The sequence below is a fragment of the Triturus cristatus genome, chromosome 4_2 (assembly GCF_964204655.1).
Source record: "Triturus cristatus chromosome 4_2, aTriCri1.1, whole genome shotgun sequence".
NCBI classification, from domain to species: Eukaryota; Metazoa; Chordata; class Amphibia; order Caudata; family Salamandridae; genus Triturus; species Triturus cristatus.
In genome coordinates this window covers 43,499,849-43,519,555 of record NC_140586.1, presented here as the reverse complement: position 1 = coordinate 43,519,555, position 19,707 = coordinate 43,499,849, and the positions used below count along the sequence as shown (strand labels likewise).

The 19,707-nt window shown below is 42.8% G+C and overlaps 1 protein-coding gene across 10 annotated transcripts in view; it reads left to right on the top strand.

Moving 5' to 3' along the window:
* Window positions 1-19,707, top strand: part of FMNL3 (formin like 3) — a 314,942-nt gene that overhangs the window by 174,521 nt on the left and 120,714 nt on the right. For 2 of the 10 annotated variants that reach the window (XM_085600368.1, XM_085600367.1), the window contains exons 5-7: window positions 10,310-10,393; window positions 10,795-10,824; window positions 11,233-11,385. In XM_085600368.1, the coding sequence (XP_085456494.1) occupies window positions 10,310-10,393; window positions 10,795-10,824; window positions 11,233-11,385 (267 nt within the window). Of the gene's footprint in view, window positions 1-8,972; window positions 9,107-9,408; window positions 9,786-9,808; window positions 9,947-10,309; window positions 10,394-10,794; window positions 10,825-11,232; window positions 11,386-19,707 lie in introns of those variants that run through there. The other 8 variants (XM_085600376.1, XM_085600371.1, XM_085600375.1 and 5 more) reach the window with 8 other exon arrangements.

The window sequence follows — 19,707 nt, the reverse complement described above, 5'->3', positions numbered from 1 at the left end:
TGATGTTTGAAATGGATATATATTTTCTGTTGCTGAGTTTCAGGTTGGATAGAGCGGCAGAGTCTCCGGGTGTTTGATGTTTATTTTGCTGAACATTGAAATGGATGTTTAAATTAATGATCTTCATATGCTTGTATGGTTTATGTATGGTGTATGGATGGCCAGTGTCTCCTCAGGGGGTATCTTATTTAGTGGCTGGATATTGTCTTTTGCTGAGGTTGCTAGTTGCATGATCTGATGTTTACCCTGTGCATAATGGTGAAGCCTTTAAGGCAAGAGCAGTACCCAGAGCAGTTACTAGAGCTTATCAGCAATGGCATGCATTCAGAGGATAAAAGAACAAGCCACACACTTACCAACATCATGTTGTCAGATACTCTTCTTGGTGCATGGCTGCGAACCTTCATGTCTGGATTGTTTTGATCTCTGAATTTGTGCTCAACTGGACGAGAGCACAGGGGAGGCAGGGTGTTCTGTCAGCCACCTGGAGCCTCAGACATAAAGGGCAGTGGAACTGCGAAATTCAACACTGGGGGTAGAATGTCACTCCTGGGTTTCTTCTTTGTTTGCCAAATGAATCCCATGAGTTACTGGAAAGGTGCTTCGACAAACCATATTAAACTGCCTTTTCTAAGATGGTGATATGTCCATAGGATGTTATCTGAGGTTCTTATTCCAAGAGAAAGTAAAGTCTGTTCTTGTGATGTCAGTTCCTGTTGGAAAGGTCTTGTTTTATATGATTCAAAGTGTTGGATGCATCGCAACACATTTATTCCCCGATTTATCATTGCATTCTTCTCTGCCTTGGTACTATTGTTTTCCCTGATTTTAACTTATAGCAATTGGAAGTTCTACTGGATCATAGGTCCGGATATCTTACTTGGTTTGTTTCTCCTTCCTTATGTCCGGGCCAGCTTGCTGCTAATCTTCACAGGCATTTTTCTTTGTGTAGTAGGATTTTATTATCCCTCTTTCCATCGCTTGCATTCCTGGTTCAAAGAATGCAATGGCAGATGCCCTGTGCTGCAGTTATCACGAGCCATTGCCTACTTCTGGTTAGCCAATCATTCCTGACAGCGTGTGACAGGAATAGTTCTATCTTTTTTTTTTTTGGCATGGCAAAGTGGGCTCAAAAACAGATGGATCCAAAGTAATAATGATCTTCATCTAAAGAAGTCTCTAGTTTAGTGAACTGACTTGATTGGTCATTATAAAAATGCGTCATAACTCAACCAGTATGTTCATAGAGGCGTTACCAACAGTTGAAAAAAATGGCTCAAGGTTTTTTCTCTTTTATTTTTCATCTTCGTGGACTGCCTCATATTATCATTTCTGATAGAGATACTCAAAACCTTTCATGTTTTTTGGAGAGCTGTCCATAAAGCGTTGGTAGTCGAACAAGTTCTTTCTTCTGGATATCATCCCCAGCCCAATGGGCAAACGGAGTGAACTAATCAAAGTTTCGAGCAAAATCAATGGTGCTACATTTTGGATGGACAGACATTGCCTCATTCTGAGGAGGCTTTTTTGAGGTGATGTGTGTCTTCTTTAGCTGCTTTTGATGACTGTCTGACCCTGTATTCTTCCTTGGAAAGGCCAGTGTTTGTCTGGTTTAGACTCTGTTTTCTCATATTCCATTTGTGCCGCAAGCAGGAACCAGAGCTTACCAGAAACTACACTCAAGATAGCTTAAGACAATTTGGCTTCCTGTTAGCCAGTTGCAAAATGTTGTTATAATAATGCAGCCAAGAAGTCCAGCAAAGTTTCCGCTTTCTTGTATTTGGCAGGATTTCATCTAAGAGGTTTTCCATGTTTTCTTGTATTACTTTTTTTAGTTCCCGCAGCTACTGATTATTTGAATCAGTTAGAGAAGCACAGAGAACTTGCTTCACACAGCTAAACAATTCTATAGTCAAAATGAAGCAATATACTGACAAATCAAGTTAAATTTCTGCTTCTGGGGCTCCTTATGACCAAGTCGGATTGTCTTCTTGTTTCTTTCTATCTATACTACCAGATTAATTTTTACAATTGTTTTTACTCTGTTTCATTTGTGATAACTTATCATATCAATCCTGTGGCATTTCGATTGAAATTCTCTCGTACTTTGAAGATTCAGTCTGTTTTTCATTCATCCAGCAAAGACATTAATGCTCTCTATCTTTATCATTGGCTTCCGTCAGAATCTCTGACAGTTACGGGAAAGAATGATCAGAATATGAGGTGTAAGACATTTGTGATTCTCAGATTTTTGGAGGTCAGATTCAATTTTGAGTCACTGGAATGATTATCCTTCTAGTGTGGAATGTTGAAAATATTTTTCTTTAGTTCAAGCTTCCTGTAGTAAATCTACCTTTTCTGCAAGGTCACGTCATAGTTTTAGCCTTTTTCTGGAACCTATTTTTGCGAAAGAAGTAAAGAGCCTGTGCCCCCCTTTAAACATGATTAAATTTGATTTACCCAAATTAAATTATTTAACTTGCCTACATGTTCATAGCATATGGTGTACATGCACCCTTGACCTGGCAGATAAATGCCACACTTAGACTGCAGCACCTATTGTGCCATTCACAGGGTAATTCTGTAAGCCATGACTTCAGGCCTACTATGTGTAGCTTGACTACAGCAGTCTACAAATCTGCTGTCCAGCCTGTCAAAATAACTATTTTGACTAGCGGCAAACGCTGCCAGTCAAAGGAATCCTATTAAATGATAAAGTCATATTTTAATAGATATTAAGAGAAAGTTACCTTTTACCTACGTGTACCTACAGTAGGTTAATTAGCATTAGTCTACTTACAACTCGTCTCCCATTGCTTGAACTTAATGCGGTATGAAAACTGCTTCTAGAGTAGAAACAATGACCCCACAATTGGTGTGGTGAGACATTTTTCTTCCCCTTGCAAGAAGACCAACTAGAATGGGCCCAGGATCATTTAATTGTAAAGGGTCTGCCCTTTCAGTACTGAATGTAAGATGAGACTTGGGGACGGAAATCCATGTTCCCCTCAGCCAGGCTGTCTCCGAACCCAGTCGAAGGGAAGCTTTTCCCAGAACCAGTTCTTAGTGACCACAAAGGAGGTGGCTACTCATTTCACTGGGCACATCTCGGGGGAGGGGGGTGGTTCACACAGGCTCTGTACAAGGGGAGAACAAGCTTTCCTCATCTTGGATTTTGGGCGTAAGTAGCACTGTGGGATTTGTTTGCTTTAGGGTAACGAACAGCTGAAAAGGTGGGTACCGTCACCCCTGGGAGCATTTACCCCATAGGTTAAGGAGGAGCCTCAAGTCACCAACACTCTCTAGCTAATGCTAGCCAAAAGTTTGGCAACCCAAGGCACCCTCCTTAGATCACTTCCTGGACCTATGGAAGATCAGAAGAGAATTGTGCACTGCTTTCTGTAAACTGAGAGGGGCCCTGAGGACTAGACCTGCTCCCTCTTGTACATAGGGCAAAGAAGTGAACTCCATGGGTCAGTTGGCTGACTTGTGTGGCTAATGAGACACCACAAGCTGCAAGAGGCCTTTTTCTTGAAGTGACCAGTTGATCAGTACCAACTGAACCTGGATTGGACCTTGGTGGTCTACTGAAGTGAGTCCTAGCTCCTCAGTGCAGTCCTGGAGGTCCTGGAAGCCTTACAAATGGCCCAGTAGTGCTGATCCAGAAACCCTAAAAAGTTGGTACTTCCAAAATTATTTTACTTCCAAGACCTGCCTAGCCATTAGGGAGACTTTAGGGTAAAGGTGTCAAATTCCGATGCACCTTTCTCAGATACAGCTTCAAACTTGCCCCACTGGAGGATTTTGAGCTCCTTAAAAAGACCAAGGGCTGATTTAGATCTTTGCAGATGGGTTACTACGTCACAACGGTGACGGATATCCCGTCCGCTGAAATATAAATCCTAATATATCCTATGGGATTTATATTTCGGCAGACAGGATATCCTTCACCTGTGTTTCATCATATTCTGTCTGAAATTGTGCCTATGTCCCAGTCTACCACTTCAATAGACAATCCGTTTCTACTTAAAACTTAAAAAAAATATATATTGCTATTTCTTTTTAATGGATTTTTGTCATTTGTGTCATTTTGTTTATTCAATTTTATTTTGATTTTCTAATACATTTTGAGATTTTTATTGTTTGGTGTTTTTATTTTATTACGCTTTTGGTACTACATATTTCTCGAAATTAAGCTTATCTGATCTGTCCCATAGTCAATAGGGGGTTCAGCTCAGCTTAATTTAGTTACTTTGGGGTTCATCCTGACTAGTTAGTGTTGTTATTCCTTGCGGTGGGCAACCACCCACTCTAAATAATCCACTTTGTTATAGTCTCACATTAGTTTGCCACTTCTTTAAATGGCACCATTTTAAGCCAGAACCTCAGGAAGGGGGTTTACTTTTGCATATTAGTTTTGAGCCATTGTTAATCACTTTAGTATTAATCTTCACCTTGGATCAAGGACTATAAGTATTGCTAAGGGAGATTCTTTACCCTTTGTGTTGTCTTTTTTCGTTCGCTGACACCTTCTAAAGAAGACACGTGTCACCTTACACACATACTATTCTGTGACACGTAGCACTGTGACTACGGGGAGGAGTCATCCTTCTGTTTAGCAATCAAGAAAGCAACTCTGAGCAAGTAGGCTGTGGCTTGGTGCCAAACTGAGTGGACGCCCTCTATCTGTGCCCTGTTTGAGTCCAGTGACGACAAGGCCCTTAGACCCATTTCCTGCTGACCGTAAGGCCACGTGAATGGAGACCAGGGGATTTGGAAATGTGCTGGCAAGATCTGTATGTAGAGGCACTGCTCCCTCTGCCAGGGGCTGCCCAAGGTGAACAATTTGGTGCATTGGGAGACCTGGAAACCCTTTGTGCTGTGTTTCTTTGAGGTACTTCAAGATGGGGAGTGAGACTCCCCACTCTTTGACATAAATTATACCCAAATGGGTTTTAGTCCTTATCTGTCACTAAAAATATGGTGGCAATATTCATGCAAGGTGACTCCAGTTCCATGTTGAAGACGGTAAACTAGATAGGGCACGAAGATATTTGTTATCAGCAGGAATTCTTGAGGGTAGGACGATAACTGTATTCTCATATATTCACTTAACTCTGCCTAAAATCTCTTCATTTAGTGGCAACCCTGACACAGTTTGCTAAAGACAATGTTATCTTTTCTGGGGGATTCAGTGTGGAGTGGGAAGAAATACTAGATAGATCTGGTAATGGAAGGAATTCTCAAACGCATTTTCTAGGAAGCTAAAACACGAGGACAGACGCAGACCATAGAGACATAGTGAAAGAGGAACTTGGATGTACAAGATTGTACCTACTTTTTCCATGCTCATAGTTCATTCTCCTGAGGGCTGGAGTAGCACCTGTAGTATGAGACATAGGGATAGGCTTGATAGCAGCCTTCAATCACACCACCATATATGTAGTTAGACCTCGGGTGCAAACAGAGGAAACCTTATACTTGTTGTTTTCACTTCATAAAACAAGTGAAATACTATTTTGATATGATCAAAGAGGGAGATGTCTCATCAATAGTATGGGACATTTTGAAAGTGCTTATATGAAGTAAACGTATAGTACTGGTGAAAAAACTCCAAAGGTTGGGAACTCTAGAAACCCAGAAATTAGAAAAAGAACTGAGAGAAATTGAAAAAGAATTCAGGTGAACACCCACACATAAGCTTTTAAGGAAATCAGTGATAATCAAATGCCAATTGAAAACAGTACTTACTAACAGAGCAGCGATATTCATGCTTTTGTTTAACAGATTATCCTATTAGTTTATTAATAAAGTGGATACACCGTTCACCATTTGAGAGATAAGAGGGAAAAGCACATGTAAAGAAGATATGCCCTCCAGTTGAAGAGTCAGAGATTCAGAAAAGAATAATTTAGGAGATTGTAAAGCCTCTTGTTTGTGTCCTCTCCTTAAGGAGAATAGACTGATTATATATCGGGAGCTACTCTGTTCAAATTAACAAGAGTGCAAATAGAGACTATAAAGTCTGCCCTTATTAGGAGACGAAGTAGGGTTAGCCATCCAGGCGCCGTAGTCTAATAGAGCACCAGGACCTGATGGCTTTACGAAGGATTTTTATAAAGCCCACATGCCTCTTCTTTCCCCTAAACGTCTGAAACTCTACAATCACTTTGCAGAGGTGGGGCGAATTACATTGTCTGGCCGGAACTGTTAGGATAATTTCAACGTTCTTGCCGATTAGAAGATGTTCTTCAGAGCCTAATCTACCCAGTCCAGGTGAGGTATATCAAAGAAAGGCAGACTCATGATCATATAAGACGGCAAGTCCATTCAGCCGAGAATGTTAAGAAAAAAGGTGTCCCGGCAGTTTTGGCTTTGTTGGATATGGCGAAGGTGTTTGACCTAATGATTGGCCTTCTTAGAGAAAAGTTCATCAAAAGATAGGATTAGGCTGACTGTATCAAACTCTGGTAATGGTTAATTACCATAATTTACAGAACCATACAAATATGACACACCTAAACAGATATAGATGCTGTCCATTTTAGCATCAGAGAGGTTAGGGTATTCAGCCACTGGTCTGCCACATTAGTCAGGCAGGTGACATAAAGGCGGAAGGTTTGATCTAAATGAACATAAAATTGCTTTTGGCGATATAATCCTGTCATTGTGAGACCCAGAAACCTCACTCCCCAACCTGATGCATCATCTTCAGATCCGTACTGGGTAGCAAATTAATATGTGCATATCAGAAATATTAAACCTAACGCTAGTCCCCAGCAAAGCAACACAAATGAGAGAAATATTCTCATTTAAGTCGGCGCCTGCTCCCATCATGTATTTGGGGGTTAAAATTGTCCATAAACTTTCAGCTCTTTGTAGAGCTAATTATCCGCCATTGCTCACAAACCTATTTAGGGATTTGATCTGTTGAATGCCCTTGTATGTCTCCTATGTGGGTTGGATTGAGGCTATCAGAATTACCCTATTACCAACTGGATTATATCTGTTCCAAGTCCCCCCAAATAAAAAAGATGCCAATATATCTGCACTGCAGCGAATTGTGTCCCATTTTTTATGGCAGAATGCACGACTCCGGATTCTAGTGAGACAACTGAAGAAAAGCAGCTCTTACCGGGGACTGGTGCGCTGGACTTTATCAGATACCGCAATTAAGAATGGAGCTTAAATGGTCTAAATTGGAGACTAAGAAGGTTTGGGCAAATATAGACCATGCAGTGGTAGATAAGTCATCGAGAGACCCAATTAGGCTTCACAACTACCAGGCTTCAGTCAACAGGCTAGTTAGTACAGGCATAGCAACTATGATTAGATTATGTTTAAATGAAACTGAATGCTTAAGATGCGCACAGGTGAAATATCGGGCCTCTTCTAAAGGAAGCAGCCACCAGAAAAAAACACCTTTGAGAAAGTGTTGTCCACAATTAGAGAATCCAAGTACATAATCTCTAAGGTGTTTAACATACTGATGACGTCATGCTCCAACCCATGCCGGATGAATATGAACCGTTGGGATAAATATTTAAAAAGAACAATTAGTCCTGAGGAGGGGTGATGTGAATAAATGCTCGATGTGTATATGAAACACTGCAGTGTGATTGGTATTACAAACCCCTCAAATAGACCAAATGTACTCCAGTGCCTCCTTGGAGTGTTGAAGAGCATGTTGTGTAAAGGGAACCCCCGATTGTACATGGTGGGATTTTCCTAAATAATACTCCTCCTGGAGAGAAGTCTCAAGTTACCCACATCTCATGTGAACCTGGAGGACGCTGCTTGAGCTTTGGCAGCCAAACTGCAAAATAATTTTTGTTTTGTGGAAGAACACTGACCCACCACCCGCACTACCTGGTCATTAACTCAGTGGCATATATGGTTGTGGAAAATTATACTATGAAAAATGATTGGTAGTGAGATGCACACCTCTTTACTTCAATTATTTCAAATATTCCTTGTGATGTACTCTCCAATTTCAACCATGTAGGCGTGCTCGCTTGCTCTGCGCTCCGTCCACGTGCGCTGCAACATAATAGGAACACAAGGGCACCACTTTCCGATCCCCATCAAGCTGCACAGCCAATCACCAACGAATCCAATGAATTAAATTCATTATTGTTACTCCTCAATTTTGTCCAAAAATATATTCATCCTTCTTTCTCTTTGTTATTCAATTCATTTTACTCATTTTCGTTTTCGTTCATTCACTGTTCAAATAAACGCAGGAGAAAAGATGTTTCCACATGCCACGCTTTATTCAAAATAACCCAATGCATTTCGGGAAAAAATCCCTTCTTCCGGGGTTTCTAAAATACAAACATAATCATCATCAGTTCCATCATGATGTTTATAGTGCAATAAATAAGCCAAACGCAACCAAATTTCCAAAATATTTCAGCTTTGCAATTATACTGTTTTCAATCCTTATATGTCATTGAGTTCTGCTGTCATGACTCTAAACACTAATCCATCTAAACTGTCCATGGCCACACACCTCAAAAGTATGAGAATCTAAGCGGCTGTATCCTGCTAATACTCTGGACCCAACAGTATGCAAACTTTATCTTTATAAAAACGAAGTTAAACCATTCATCAAAGGTTACATTTGTGACATATTTTTAACATTGTTTAGTGCAAATTTCATTTTGAATTCACTGTCATGATGAAAACCATTTGTGCATGTTCATAAGGAAACATAACTCCTGCGTTGTCGATGTTCCTGACACTGTAATCATGTCCAGTCCTTAAACATATTAAACTGTTCATCTCTCCCATGGGTGCTATCTCACGAGGTAGGACGGAAAATTCATGCATAATGGGTATTTGAGTTTTAATTAGAATGAGTTTTAGTCATCCTGTAATCCAGTACGCAGTTTAGTGCGTGCTCCATGGCACGTGACAGTGTAGCCCAGGGCAGCTGGGGTGATTAAGGGAAGCGCGAACTTTCAGCAGTTGAACACAGTGTTTGGTGTAAAGACGTGTTGGAGCAGTGCGCAGGATTTCCCGCGTTTTGAAATGAATGAAAGCAGAAAATGAGAGGACATTCAGTAAAGCTTCGTATTTTGAGGTTTATTCTTCACTTGTCACGGTAAGCGCGCAGTAGAGCACTAGTGGTAAATAAGATTAAAAGCAGGCGCCAGGGGTGAATAGAAGGTCATTAACATTTAAGCATTGTGCACGCTTAGATTCTCATACTTTTGAGGTGTGTGGCCATGGACAGTTTAGATGGATTAGTGTTTAGAGTCATGACAGCAGAACTCAATGACATATAAGGATTGAAAACAGTATAATTGCAAAGCTGAAATATTTTGGAAATTTGGTTGCGTTTGGCTTATTTATTGCACTATAAACATCATGATGGAACTGATGATGATTATGTTTGTATTTTAGAAACCCCGGAAGAAGGGATTTTTTCCCGAAATGCATTGGGTTATTTTGAATAAAGCGTGGCATGTGGAAACATCTTTTCTCCTGCGTTTATTTGAACAGTGAATGAACGAAAACGAAAATGAGTAAAATGAATTGAATAACAAAGAGAAAGAAGGATGAATATATTTTTGGACAAAATTGAGGAGTAACAATAATGAATTTAATTCATTGGATTCGTTGGTGATTGGCTGTGCAGCTTGATGGGGATCGGAAAGTGGTGCCCTTGTGTTCCTGTGGAAAATTATAACCATAGAACAATTAATTTGATGATGTGCATCCCACCTGGATGTTATCTCCTGCCAAGATTGTGATCCAAAATGGCTACGCATTGTCTCATGGTGAGGCTGATGTTCGGCTGGCTGAAAACTTCCTCCTGCTGAAGTTAATGTTTGAAATGGCTGCATATTGTTTCTTGGTGCGCATGAGGCAGACATTGGTCCCTTCATTGGGTAGCATTTTCAAGGTTGAGGTTGATGGCTGCCTGGTCTGACATCTACAGGTAAGACCAATCCATTGTTTGACTGGACAGATGTTGCTTCTTGGTGAGGTCCGTGTTTGAATGGACAGGTATTGACTCCTGGTGAGGTTGATATTTGGAGGATGGGCATTGGTTCTTATTGATGTCACCCTTTATCTGGACAGGCATTGCCTCCTGGTGAGGTTGATGGTGGATGAACAGATACTGGCTCATGGTGAGGTTGATGTTTGGAAGATGGGCATTGGTTCTTATTGATGTGACCGTTTATCTAGACTGGCTTGGTCTCCTGGTCAGATTGTTCTTTGTAACATTGAATTGGGGGTGGGAGGGGGCTCTCAACAGGGACCGCCCAGGAAACAATATCCATACTCTCTTCTATTTCAGGTGGGTCCGTGAATTCCTAAACAATGACAACAAAGGTCTGGATGTCCTGGTGGAGTACCTGTCGTTCGCGCAGTGTGCGGTCATGTAAGCAGCTGCGGCAAGCTTTTCATTTTTATTTCCATTCAAATGTGTCTTAACCAGTGGGAACACGGATTTTCACCCGGTGTTCGGGATCCACGCAGAGCACACATCTCACACCTCTCTTCAAATTTCAATGACTCTTTTATTGGCCGCATGACTTTTTTTCTTGGGTGGCTTGTGCTCCTTCGCATGTTTTCTCTGTATGTTGCACACCTACTCTCCCCTTAGAAAAGATGTGCGTCTTTGCATGTTGCACACAGGCTTTTCAATTGGGGGAGGAGGTGTAGTGCACTCCTTTGCATGGTGCGATTGCTCCCGTCTTCTGATGCATGCTCTAGAATGTTTGCAATCATGTGATTTTTTTCCCCCCTTATTGCTTTGTTGCACGTGTGCTTCTTTTGCAGGATTTCCATGGTTGACTGTCGCAATATCTTGTAAGGCCTTTTATTGCTTTATATACACAATTTCTTATTTTCTGCTTTCACGTGCCTTGCAATGTGATATGCTTTCTGCCTTATAATGCATGTTTTTGTTTAGCAAGTTCACTACTCTCTCTGCTCCTGTAAGGTTTTCTGTCAACTGTGACGTTTGCTTTCCTGGTCCATTGTAAGTTGCGTGTGCTACCTTGATCCGTCTTTGCCGCTAGCATGTCTGTATACTCTCTTGTGTAGGCCATGGTCAAACACATTTCACCTGCTCTCCTGTGCTGTCTGTGCTCCATTGCATGCCTCACTAGCTCTGTTTATGGCGTTGCATGTAGCATCGACCCTCATGTGGGGGAGGATGACTCTGCTCCAGGCTGCTTGCAGATGAAGCTTGTTGTGTGTCCTCTTGTGATTCAGGTTTGATTTTGAGGGCCTGGAAAACATGGAGGAAGGAACAGTAGACAAATCGAAACTCTGGAGCAGATCCATCGAGGATCTGCAGAACCCCAGTGTCCTGCCAGCTTCTCTCAGCATCAGCCTCGCTCGCTCTGCTCGGCAATCTGTGTTACGGTATGTAAGCGCTTGGCTGCTGGTAACCTGCTCATCTTCCTGTTGGTGCCTGGTCTGTCAGCTCCATGTTATGGACTTTACTTGCATTGAAATGTAACTCCTTGGTACATAGGAACTGTGGGGTGGTAGATATGCACCTATGCTTTATTATTTACTGTGTGATTAGGCCCCATGTACTATTTTCTGGATATGATGTCATCTACCTGTTGTTAAATGGGTTTGTTGGTGTTGTATGCATGCTATGTGGGACAACATCAAAACAGAGTGCCCCCTATAAGTTGCTTTTAGGTCTGGGAGAAAGAGGGGAACAATAACAAATATATACAAAAAACTCCCACTTAACCTATTTTTCTTTTGTGTAGGCTGACAACAGCTCTACTGGGCTAGCCATGATAACATCATAACACACTTACATCTTTATCTTTCGAATTCTTTTCCATATAAATACATTTTGGGTTATTCAGAATCATTTTTTTTACTTATTCGTATCAAAATAGAAAAAATCAACAATTTATAAAAAAGTTTTTTTAGAATTTACACATTTTTTTTCAGTTAAAAGCGAAAAAAAAATTTTTTTTGTAATCAACTCCAACATTTTCATCTATTGTACAAAGTCCACATGGATATGATTTTTTGTAATGAACAAAAGCATTTCATTGTACTAACACATCCCCACACGTACATGCTAACTATCACACCAACTCCCATTCCCACTTTCTCATCCAAACATTCTGTACTCTCCCAAGATCACATAAACTACAAATGTCATAGAGAAGACAGATAACATAGCAGTCTCTTTGACAGTGTTGTGGGCTGGGTATAAATCATCCAGGTCAACGCACATTTCGATGGTCATAATCACTTTCAGACCACCTTCTTCAGGACCAATGGTATAGAAGAATATCAAGGCAAGTAGTGGGGGTAATAATGTAAAGATATGGAATTAGTTGCTAGACTCTTCAAGGGCTTGCCCGACTGAAGACCCAGATTCATGTGTTCCCGGTATAATACTCAAATCAAGAGTATTTAGCCCATATTCTTTTCATTCTGCAACAAACCGAGACTTTGAGGTTCGTTGTAATCATAAAGTCCGAGACTTCATTGGCATGTTCAGATCTGTTTAAAACACATCCAAAAATTGTCAGATATGAGAGGGCTTCACTTAGTGTAAAGGTCCCACAGACAGCGACATGGAGAGGAGTTGGCCTAACGGCTAGGGCTGTCGACCTCAAATCTGGGGAACCGGGTTCGAGTCTTGGCAATGACACTGGACATCCTGCAATTCTGGGCAAATCACTTAATCTCCCTGTGCCAAACAAAAATGAATGTGTCCTCATGTAACGCAACCGCTGCTCGTATAAAGCGCTCTGATACCCGATACCTTCGGCTCAAGTTTGCGTTATGTAAAACTCTGAAAACACGTAGCTGCTCTCGCTGCCTGTTCTATTTTGATACAAATAAGTGAAAAAATGATTCTGAATAACCAAAAATAAATTTATATGGAAAAAAATTCGAAAGATAAAGATGTTGTAAGTGTGTACATGGATAGCCCAGTAGATCTGCTGTCAGCCTACTCAAAAGAAATATAGGTTAAGTTGGAGTTTTTTGTATATATTTGCATGCTATGTTGGTTCTTCAATGCATGTCCCGAGGGTAAATCTCTTCTTGAAAGGTTTTCAATTTCCAGTTTTACTATTATGTATGTGCTGTGTGTTATTTCCATGCAGTCTGATCCTTCACATTTGCCCTCAGTGATTCAGTCAGACACACTGACCCAGTTTGTCTATATAAAGTTGCTGTGTGGGCTGCAAGCTCCTCCTTCCTCTTCCCACTCCTAATGTTAACACAGGGATGAGGTGATGTTTACTAAATATAATCACTTGGTGTTGCAGGGCTTCGTGGATTCAATCGTTATCATTTTTTCCTGCTGTCTCGTCCAGCGTAGGCTACAGAGCTTTGTCGCTGGGGATTCTAAAAATTCTGGACCTATTCCTGAATAGTTTCCTGTTTGTTATTATACAAAATCCCTGGGTTATGGCACAAAATAATCTTTGAGAGTAAGCTTTTACCCTATGATACTCTAAAATATAGCTCTGCATCATTGGCACAGCAATTCAATAATATTGCAGTGTTGGGTTGAAGTCTGGAGAATATCAACATGGCTCCTCAGCATTCCTACCTGTATTCTGTTGAAATTGTGGAGTCTGAAAGTCCATCTAGTGAGATGGGTACATCACTATGATCACAACACACAAAGAAGGCCAAAGCGTGTCTCTTCCAGATGCCCCTTCTCCCCAAAAGGGTTCAGCAAGATTTGTTGAACCAACTACATTTTACCAGTGTGCAATTGACATGTCCCCTCCAAAAACTGCAGGATTAATCCAGGTTGAGACAGCTACCACCAGATGTCAGTTACAGATAACCCTGATGTCTATCTCCGATGTATCTGCTCCAAACAAGACTTGGTGTGGTGTGACTGCTGTTCAAAGATGAACCACAAGGCCATCTGCGACCGCAAATCCCAACTCAGTCGTGTAACTTGGAAGACATTAAAAAACATCCAGTCTCAGTCGAAGTGAAGGGTGTGGACGCATGCCTGCTCTTGAGGCCGATTTCGTGGCAGATCATCATCGAAGTCGCAAAGCTTGGGCATGTAGAAATAAAAGTCCCCAAACCATAAGAAGTCAAAGCATGACTCCCCTTAATACTGCCACTCTCACCATTTGGAGTCGTGTGATGCGAATACCTCCAGGTCATGGTGTAATTTCCCGATTTTTGGAACCGATTCCCACACCTCTCCCAATGTGCCCCGACTTCCCTGAGTCATAGGCAATGCTGCAACTGCTTATAGAACTGAAAATGTCCCTTGACAAAAAATTTAGTACTCCCCCCTCTGGCACTCCTTCTGGCTCCAAGGATCCCAGTTCATCCCAGCCTGTGCCCCTTAATAGCAATACAATACTGTCTCTTTGTTTGAACTTGACTCCATCGGCTCTGGTGCAGCATTCGGTGCCACGGCCATTGCCATTAGCCAGTCCCAACGTCTTCACCGACATCAGAAGTGGAGCCAATAGTTTTATCGATTTCCAAAACATATTAGCAAACCTCCCCCAACTGGCCATCATTTTATTATTTGGACCCATAAACCAAACACCATGATGATGACAATGCTGGCGATGTGATCCCTTATGATGATGAAAACTTACCTTAGGATTTGTAAGATGCCAGTGGTCTGGACACTTCTCTGGACATTGGCCTTTCCTAGCTCAATCCTGCCACAGCAACTGAAGACTCTGCCTCCTTTGCCATGGTAATCAGGAGAGCAGAAGTGTTGGGCCTCACTCTGCCTACTACTGTGGACTAGACTAGTGTTTCAACAGAGGTTCTGCACCCGGGACAGACTAACCAGAATCCTCTTCTTTCTTTTAATGAGATACTTTCTGATGTACTTGTGGGCACCTGGAACCTCGCCCTTCTGTCAGCAGATGGATCTCAAGGCAGCATAGACCTGCACCTGGGGACCTGGATTTTATGACCTAATATCCTACCCTGGAGAGCCTGGTGCTACATCCATCAACGAATAGGCTCAATCCCAATGCATTCCAAGCCACACGGCCAGACAGGTAATTGAAGCACATGGAGACATTCGCCAAGCGTATGTTTTCTTCTGCCAGTCTTGCCCTCAGATCTGTCAACACCAGATGCCTCCTGGAGAAGTACTTGCATGCAATATGTGAAAGGATCGCAAACATCTTAGCAGCTACAACACCTCATTAAAGACAGCCAGGCTGCAGCAAAGTGCTGCATGCGCTCGGGTCTGGACACAACCAACTCTTTGGTCCGGGCAGTTGGCACCAGTGTGGTGCTTCAGCACCACATCTGCATTTCCTCTAAAGGATTCTCAAACGATGTTCAGCAAGCTTTGAGGGACAGGCCATTTGATTGCTCTAGGCGATTTGGAGCAAAAGCAGACTCTGCCTTGGAAAGATTTAATAGCAGCAAAGCCACTGCACGCTTTCTAGGCCTAGTTCTGCCTGTTCAGAAGTTCCTCCAGCATTTTTGCTCCTTTTGAGGCTTTGGCCGGGGAGACCATTGGAGGCAACATCAGAACGTACCTCAAAAACAACAGTCTCTCAGTCCTTTCAAGGGACGGACAGAACCAGGCCAACATCGTCCAGGCCCCAACTTACTACCCAAAGCCCAGCCCTCCTGTTGCAGCTCCCGCAAAGCCACTTCATTCCACCCTCAGCAGCTCACAATCATCCTGTAGAAGGCCGCATCCCTTTGTGCCTCCTTGGGTGGCGCAGCATCACATCTGACCAATATGTGCTCCAGATTGTGGAACGCGGTTACTCTCTGCCTTTCCTGTCACATCAATGCGTATGCCATCCACACAGCAGCACCTTTCGGATGACCACTTGTCCATGCCCCAAGGGGAAGTACAAGGCTCTCTTGCATAAGGGAGCCAAAGAGAGGGTGCCAACATCAGATATCGGGACAGGGTTGTTACTTCTGGTATTTCCTGTTGCTGAAAAAAGACCAAGGCTTCCGTCCTACTCTCAATCCGAGCCCTCTGAGCTTATTCCTCTGGAAAGACAAGTTAAAAATGCTTACAATAGCTCAAATTCTGCCTGCAGAATTATCATTTTCATATCCCCGTCCTGCAATCTCACAGACGTTACCTGCAGTTTCAGTTAAGTCAAGAGCATTTTCAGTTCTAGGTGCTCCCCTTTCGATCTACCAGTACACCTCTGGTGTTGACAAAGATGATGGTTGCAGCCCGTCTTCAGAGGTTGGAAATTCTAGTTTTCCCATACCTCGACGACTGGTTGATAAAGGCAGGCTCTCCTCCAACAGTCGTGAGCCACCTTTAGACAATGGGCGACTTGTTATCATTGTTTGGCTTTTCCATGAAGGTGCTGAAGTCACACCTGACTCCTTCACAACTTCTTCTGAACCATCCTGGCTACAGTGGTCTTTCAAGCCTTTCCCCCACCTCACGAGTCTGGGACATTCAGGCTATAATTACTTTGCTTTATCCCTTGACCTGGGTCTCAGTAAGAGTGGTTCAGAGGCTCTTTGGTCTCCTGTGTCTTGCTTGTGGACCACTTCAGGTGGCACATACAAGTTCAGCAGTGGGTCTGAAGTCTCAGTGGGTTAAGCCACAGTGGAACCTGGCAGACGTCATCCAGGTGTCGAAGGAGACTGCAAAATCTGTGGAGGCAGACCCCTTTCCATAACCTACCTAGAACTAACGGTCATGATGGATGCATCATTTCTAGTTTGGGAAGGATATCTTGGAGAGGTGTAGATCATGCGACTAGTCTCTAGCGGAGACTAGCTTCCACATCAATTCGCCAGAGTTGCAAGCTATTCTTTTGGCATTGAAGGCTTTCCTTCTGTCTACCAGGGAGGAGTGGGTGCAAGCTCCTACAGAAAACATGACTGCCATGTGGTACTTGCAAGAAACAAGCCCGGTGTGGGATCCCCCAAGTGGTGCTGGACTGAGTGAGGGGTGTGTAGTACCCGAAATTTCTGCCCATGTGCATTTGCCCTCCAATCCGGGTGCTCCTTCGGGAGGACCTCCTGTCGCAGCACCAAGTTCTACACCAGAGCCTGCCCCACCTACAATGCCATGCATGCAGATTGAACAGGGACAGTTGATGGATTTCAATGTTCCTCCCGTAGTGGTTGGTGTAATTTTGGTAGCCAGGCATCACTCCACCAAAGCGGTATATGCAGGACGCTGAGAGAGGTTTGTTGTCTGGTATCGCTTGCGTAAAATTCAACTCTTACAAGCCAAGATTTCTGAAATCCTAATGTTTTGTCTTTCTTTAGCTAAACTAGGTCTTGCTGTGGCAACAGTTAAGGGTTAATGTTTGACCATTTTGGCTTCATACAGTTGCCAGTTCAGCCATCCTTGCCCAAATTACCTTTTGTGATGCTTTCTTGAAAGGATTGCCCCCCATGTTCCCGCCAATACACTTTGTGACTGAGCAGTGGGCGCTCAATTGGTTCTCAGATACTTGCTGTGCACACCCTTTGAAACAATGCGCAGCTGCTCTCTCCACCTGCAGACCATAAAACCTGTGTTTCTCATCGCCATATCTTTTGCCTGGTGAGTCCACAGACTCCAGGATTTGTCCTTGCAACCACCATACACATCCTTCTTCTAGGACAAGTTAGTCTTTCAAACAAAAGCTGTATTACTGTGGAAGGTAATCATACCCTTTCACATAGGGCATTCCATCACCTTGCCAGCTTTTTATGCTCCACCTCACCCCTCTAGAGAGGAGGAAAGGCTCCACTGCCTTGACCCTGAAGGGCCCTCAGCTTTTACATCGATTGGATGATCAACTTTTTGTAGGCTTTTTTGCAGCAAAAAAATGGCTAAGCGGTGCAGAAAAGAAACGTTTCCAGATAGATTGTTTTATGCAATAAAACCTGCCATTGGCTATCCAGGAACCGGCTACCAAAAGGCTTGCACGTTCTACCACAGCAGAGTCTGCTACTGATACATTTGTTTGCAGTGTTCCAGTCCTTGACGTCTGCAAAGCTGCAACATGGGCGTCCTTCCACATGTTCATCAAGCACTACTGCTTGGATGGCCAGAACCGGCGTAGCATGCATAATGCCCGATTTGTCCTGCAAGATTTCCTGGTCTGAGACATTCCATAGACTCACCACCTAGGGAAGTACTGCTTTGTTATCTATTCACAGGGTGAGGAATCTGTGATTAGAAGTCTCTTTCAGAAGAATAACTTACTTTCCTTTGGTAATGCCCTTTCTGCTAGAGACCCTGTCTAACTGGAGATTCCTCACCGACCGACGATCCTCCCTGTTCTGTGGAACGGTGTCATACAGTCCCTTAGGAACATTCCAATCAAGAGAGCTGCACATAGGCATATTCTGGTTTCTACGGAACTCTGCGTTGGACTGCATGGACAGAAACCAAAAAGAAACTAACATTTGTGTGCGAATGTGGCACATAAATAGTGGCCTTGAGATCACATCGGGGATGGATATGATGCAGAGTCGCATGCCACCTACCGAAGAGCAAAGGAATTGTTTAAAAACATTCTCCCTATCTAGTCTGGTGCTTGAGGCTATTCACTAGGTGAGGCATCTGGCATTTGATAGTGTCTGTAGCGGAAAAGGCATTCTAGAAGTAAGTAACTTGTTCTTCAAGGCCACACTATTCCTTCTTTGCATACCAGCAGTTTAACCGTAAGTGGACTCGCTTACACTGACCTGTTACTGCATCACACAGTGGTTTAAAGATAACAGGACTTTGTAGTATGGGAGGGGTAGCACCTCAAGGTGTTCGTGCAGGTAGAGTGTGGTTAATTACAAGCATTCTAAAGTGGGATTAAATTCAGTTTGCTGCATGGTGAACCAGAAGTCATATATACCTTCCCCCCCTTCACTCCCAAGTTCTAAGAATCTATGAATGTTAAATAGTTGAGTTGTGTTTGACATCTATTTTTAAAGTAAGAAGCCCTCTATTTGTTTGCTGCCCTTTATTTAGAAAGGCTCAGAAATTATCAGTGTCGAGTTGCTCAGGTGTACAAGGCCTTTTGACCTTCTTGCTCATTCTGTCCTGGTAGGAGAAACAAATTATCGCATCTGACTCGCCTCCTGATACATAAGTTGATCTTGGCCAATGAGGACAACTTCCATATTCTTCAAAGGGTCGATGCATTCCACCCTTCTGTGAAACAAATTGATACTGATACGCTCATAGCTCCCGTTTTAAAGTATATTGATCAGGAAGGCATTAGTACTTTTGCTTACCCATACTCTGTTATATTCAGAAGTCAGACACTCAGGAGGTGCTTTTGGCTCCGTTTCTGGAACTCAGAAGAAGATTGTATAGTGCAGGTTTTTGCCATCTTCATTCATTTCTTAAAGAGGCCCTGAAAATTTGGACCTCATTGACTTGCCTAATGATGGTTTACATGCCATCCAGGTTTTCACTGTCTTAAACGTTATACAGTCTCCACTTTTGCTGCCGGTTGGTACGTCCGCCTCTGGCTGAATTGACCCATCACTCTTCTTTTTCCTCTGTGCTTCAAGGCTGAAACCAAATCAGCCAGTCAACAGCTTCCAACAGCTTTTGTCCAATGTCCAATTTCCTTAATCCAGCCAAACTCATAGAATTGATTGCCTGCAACCTCATAGCTATCTTGAGGACAATGGTCTGCTCAGCCCCCATCCATGGAAGATGCAGACCAGGAAGGGAACAGAATCGTCCATTTTGGCACAAATGGGTGAACTGCATCCATGGCAGAAGACAACGTTGTCCATAATTATATTCTTTTA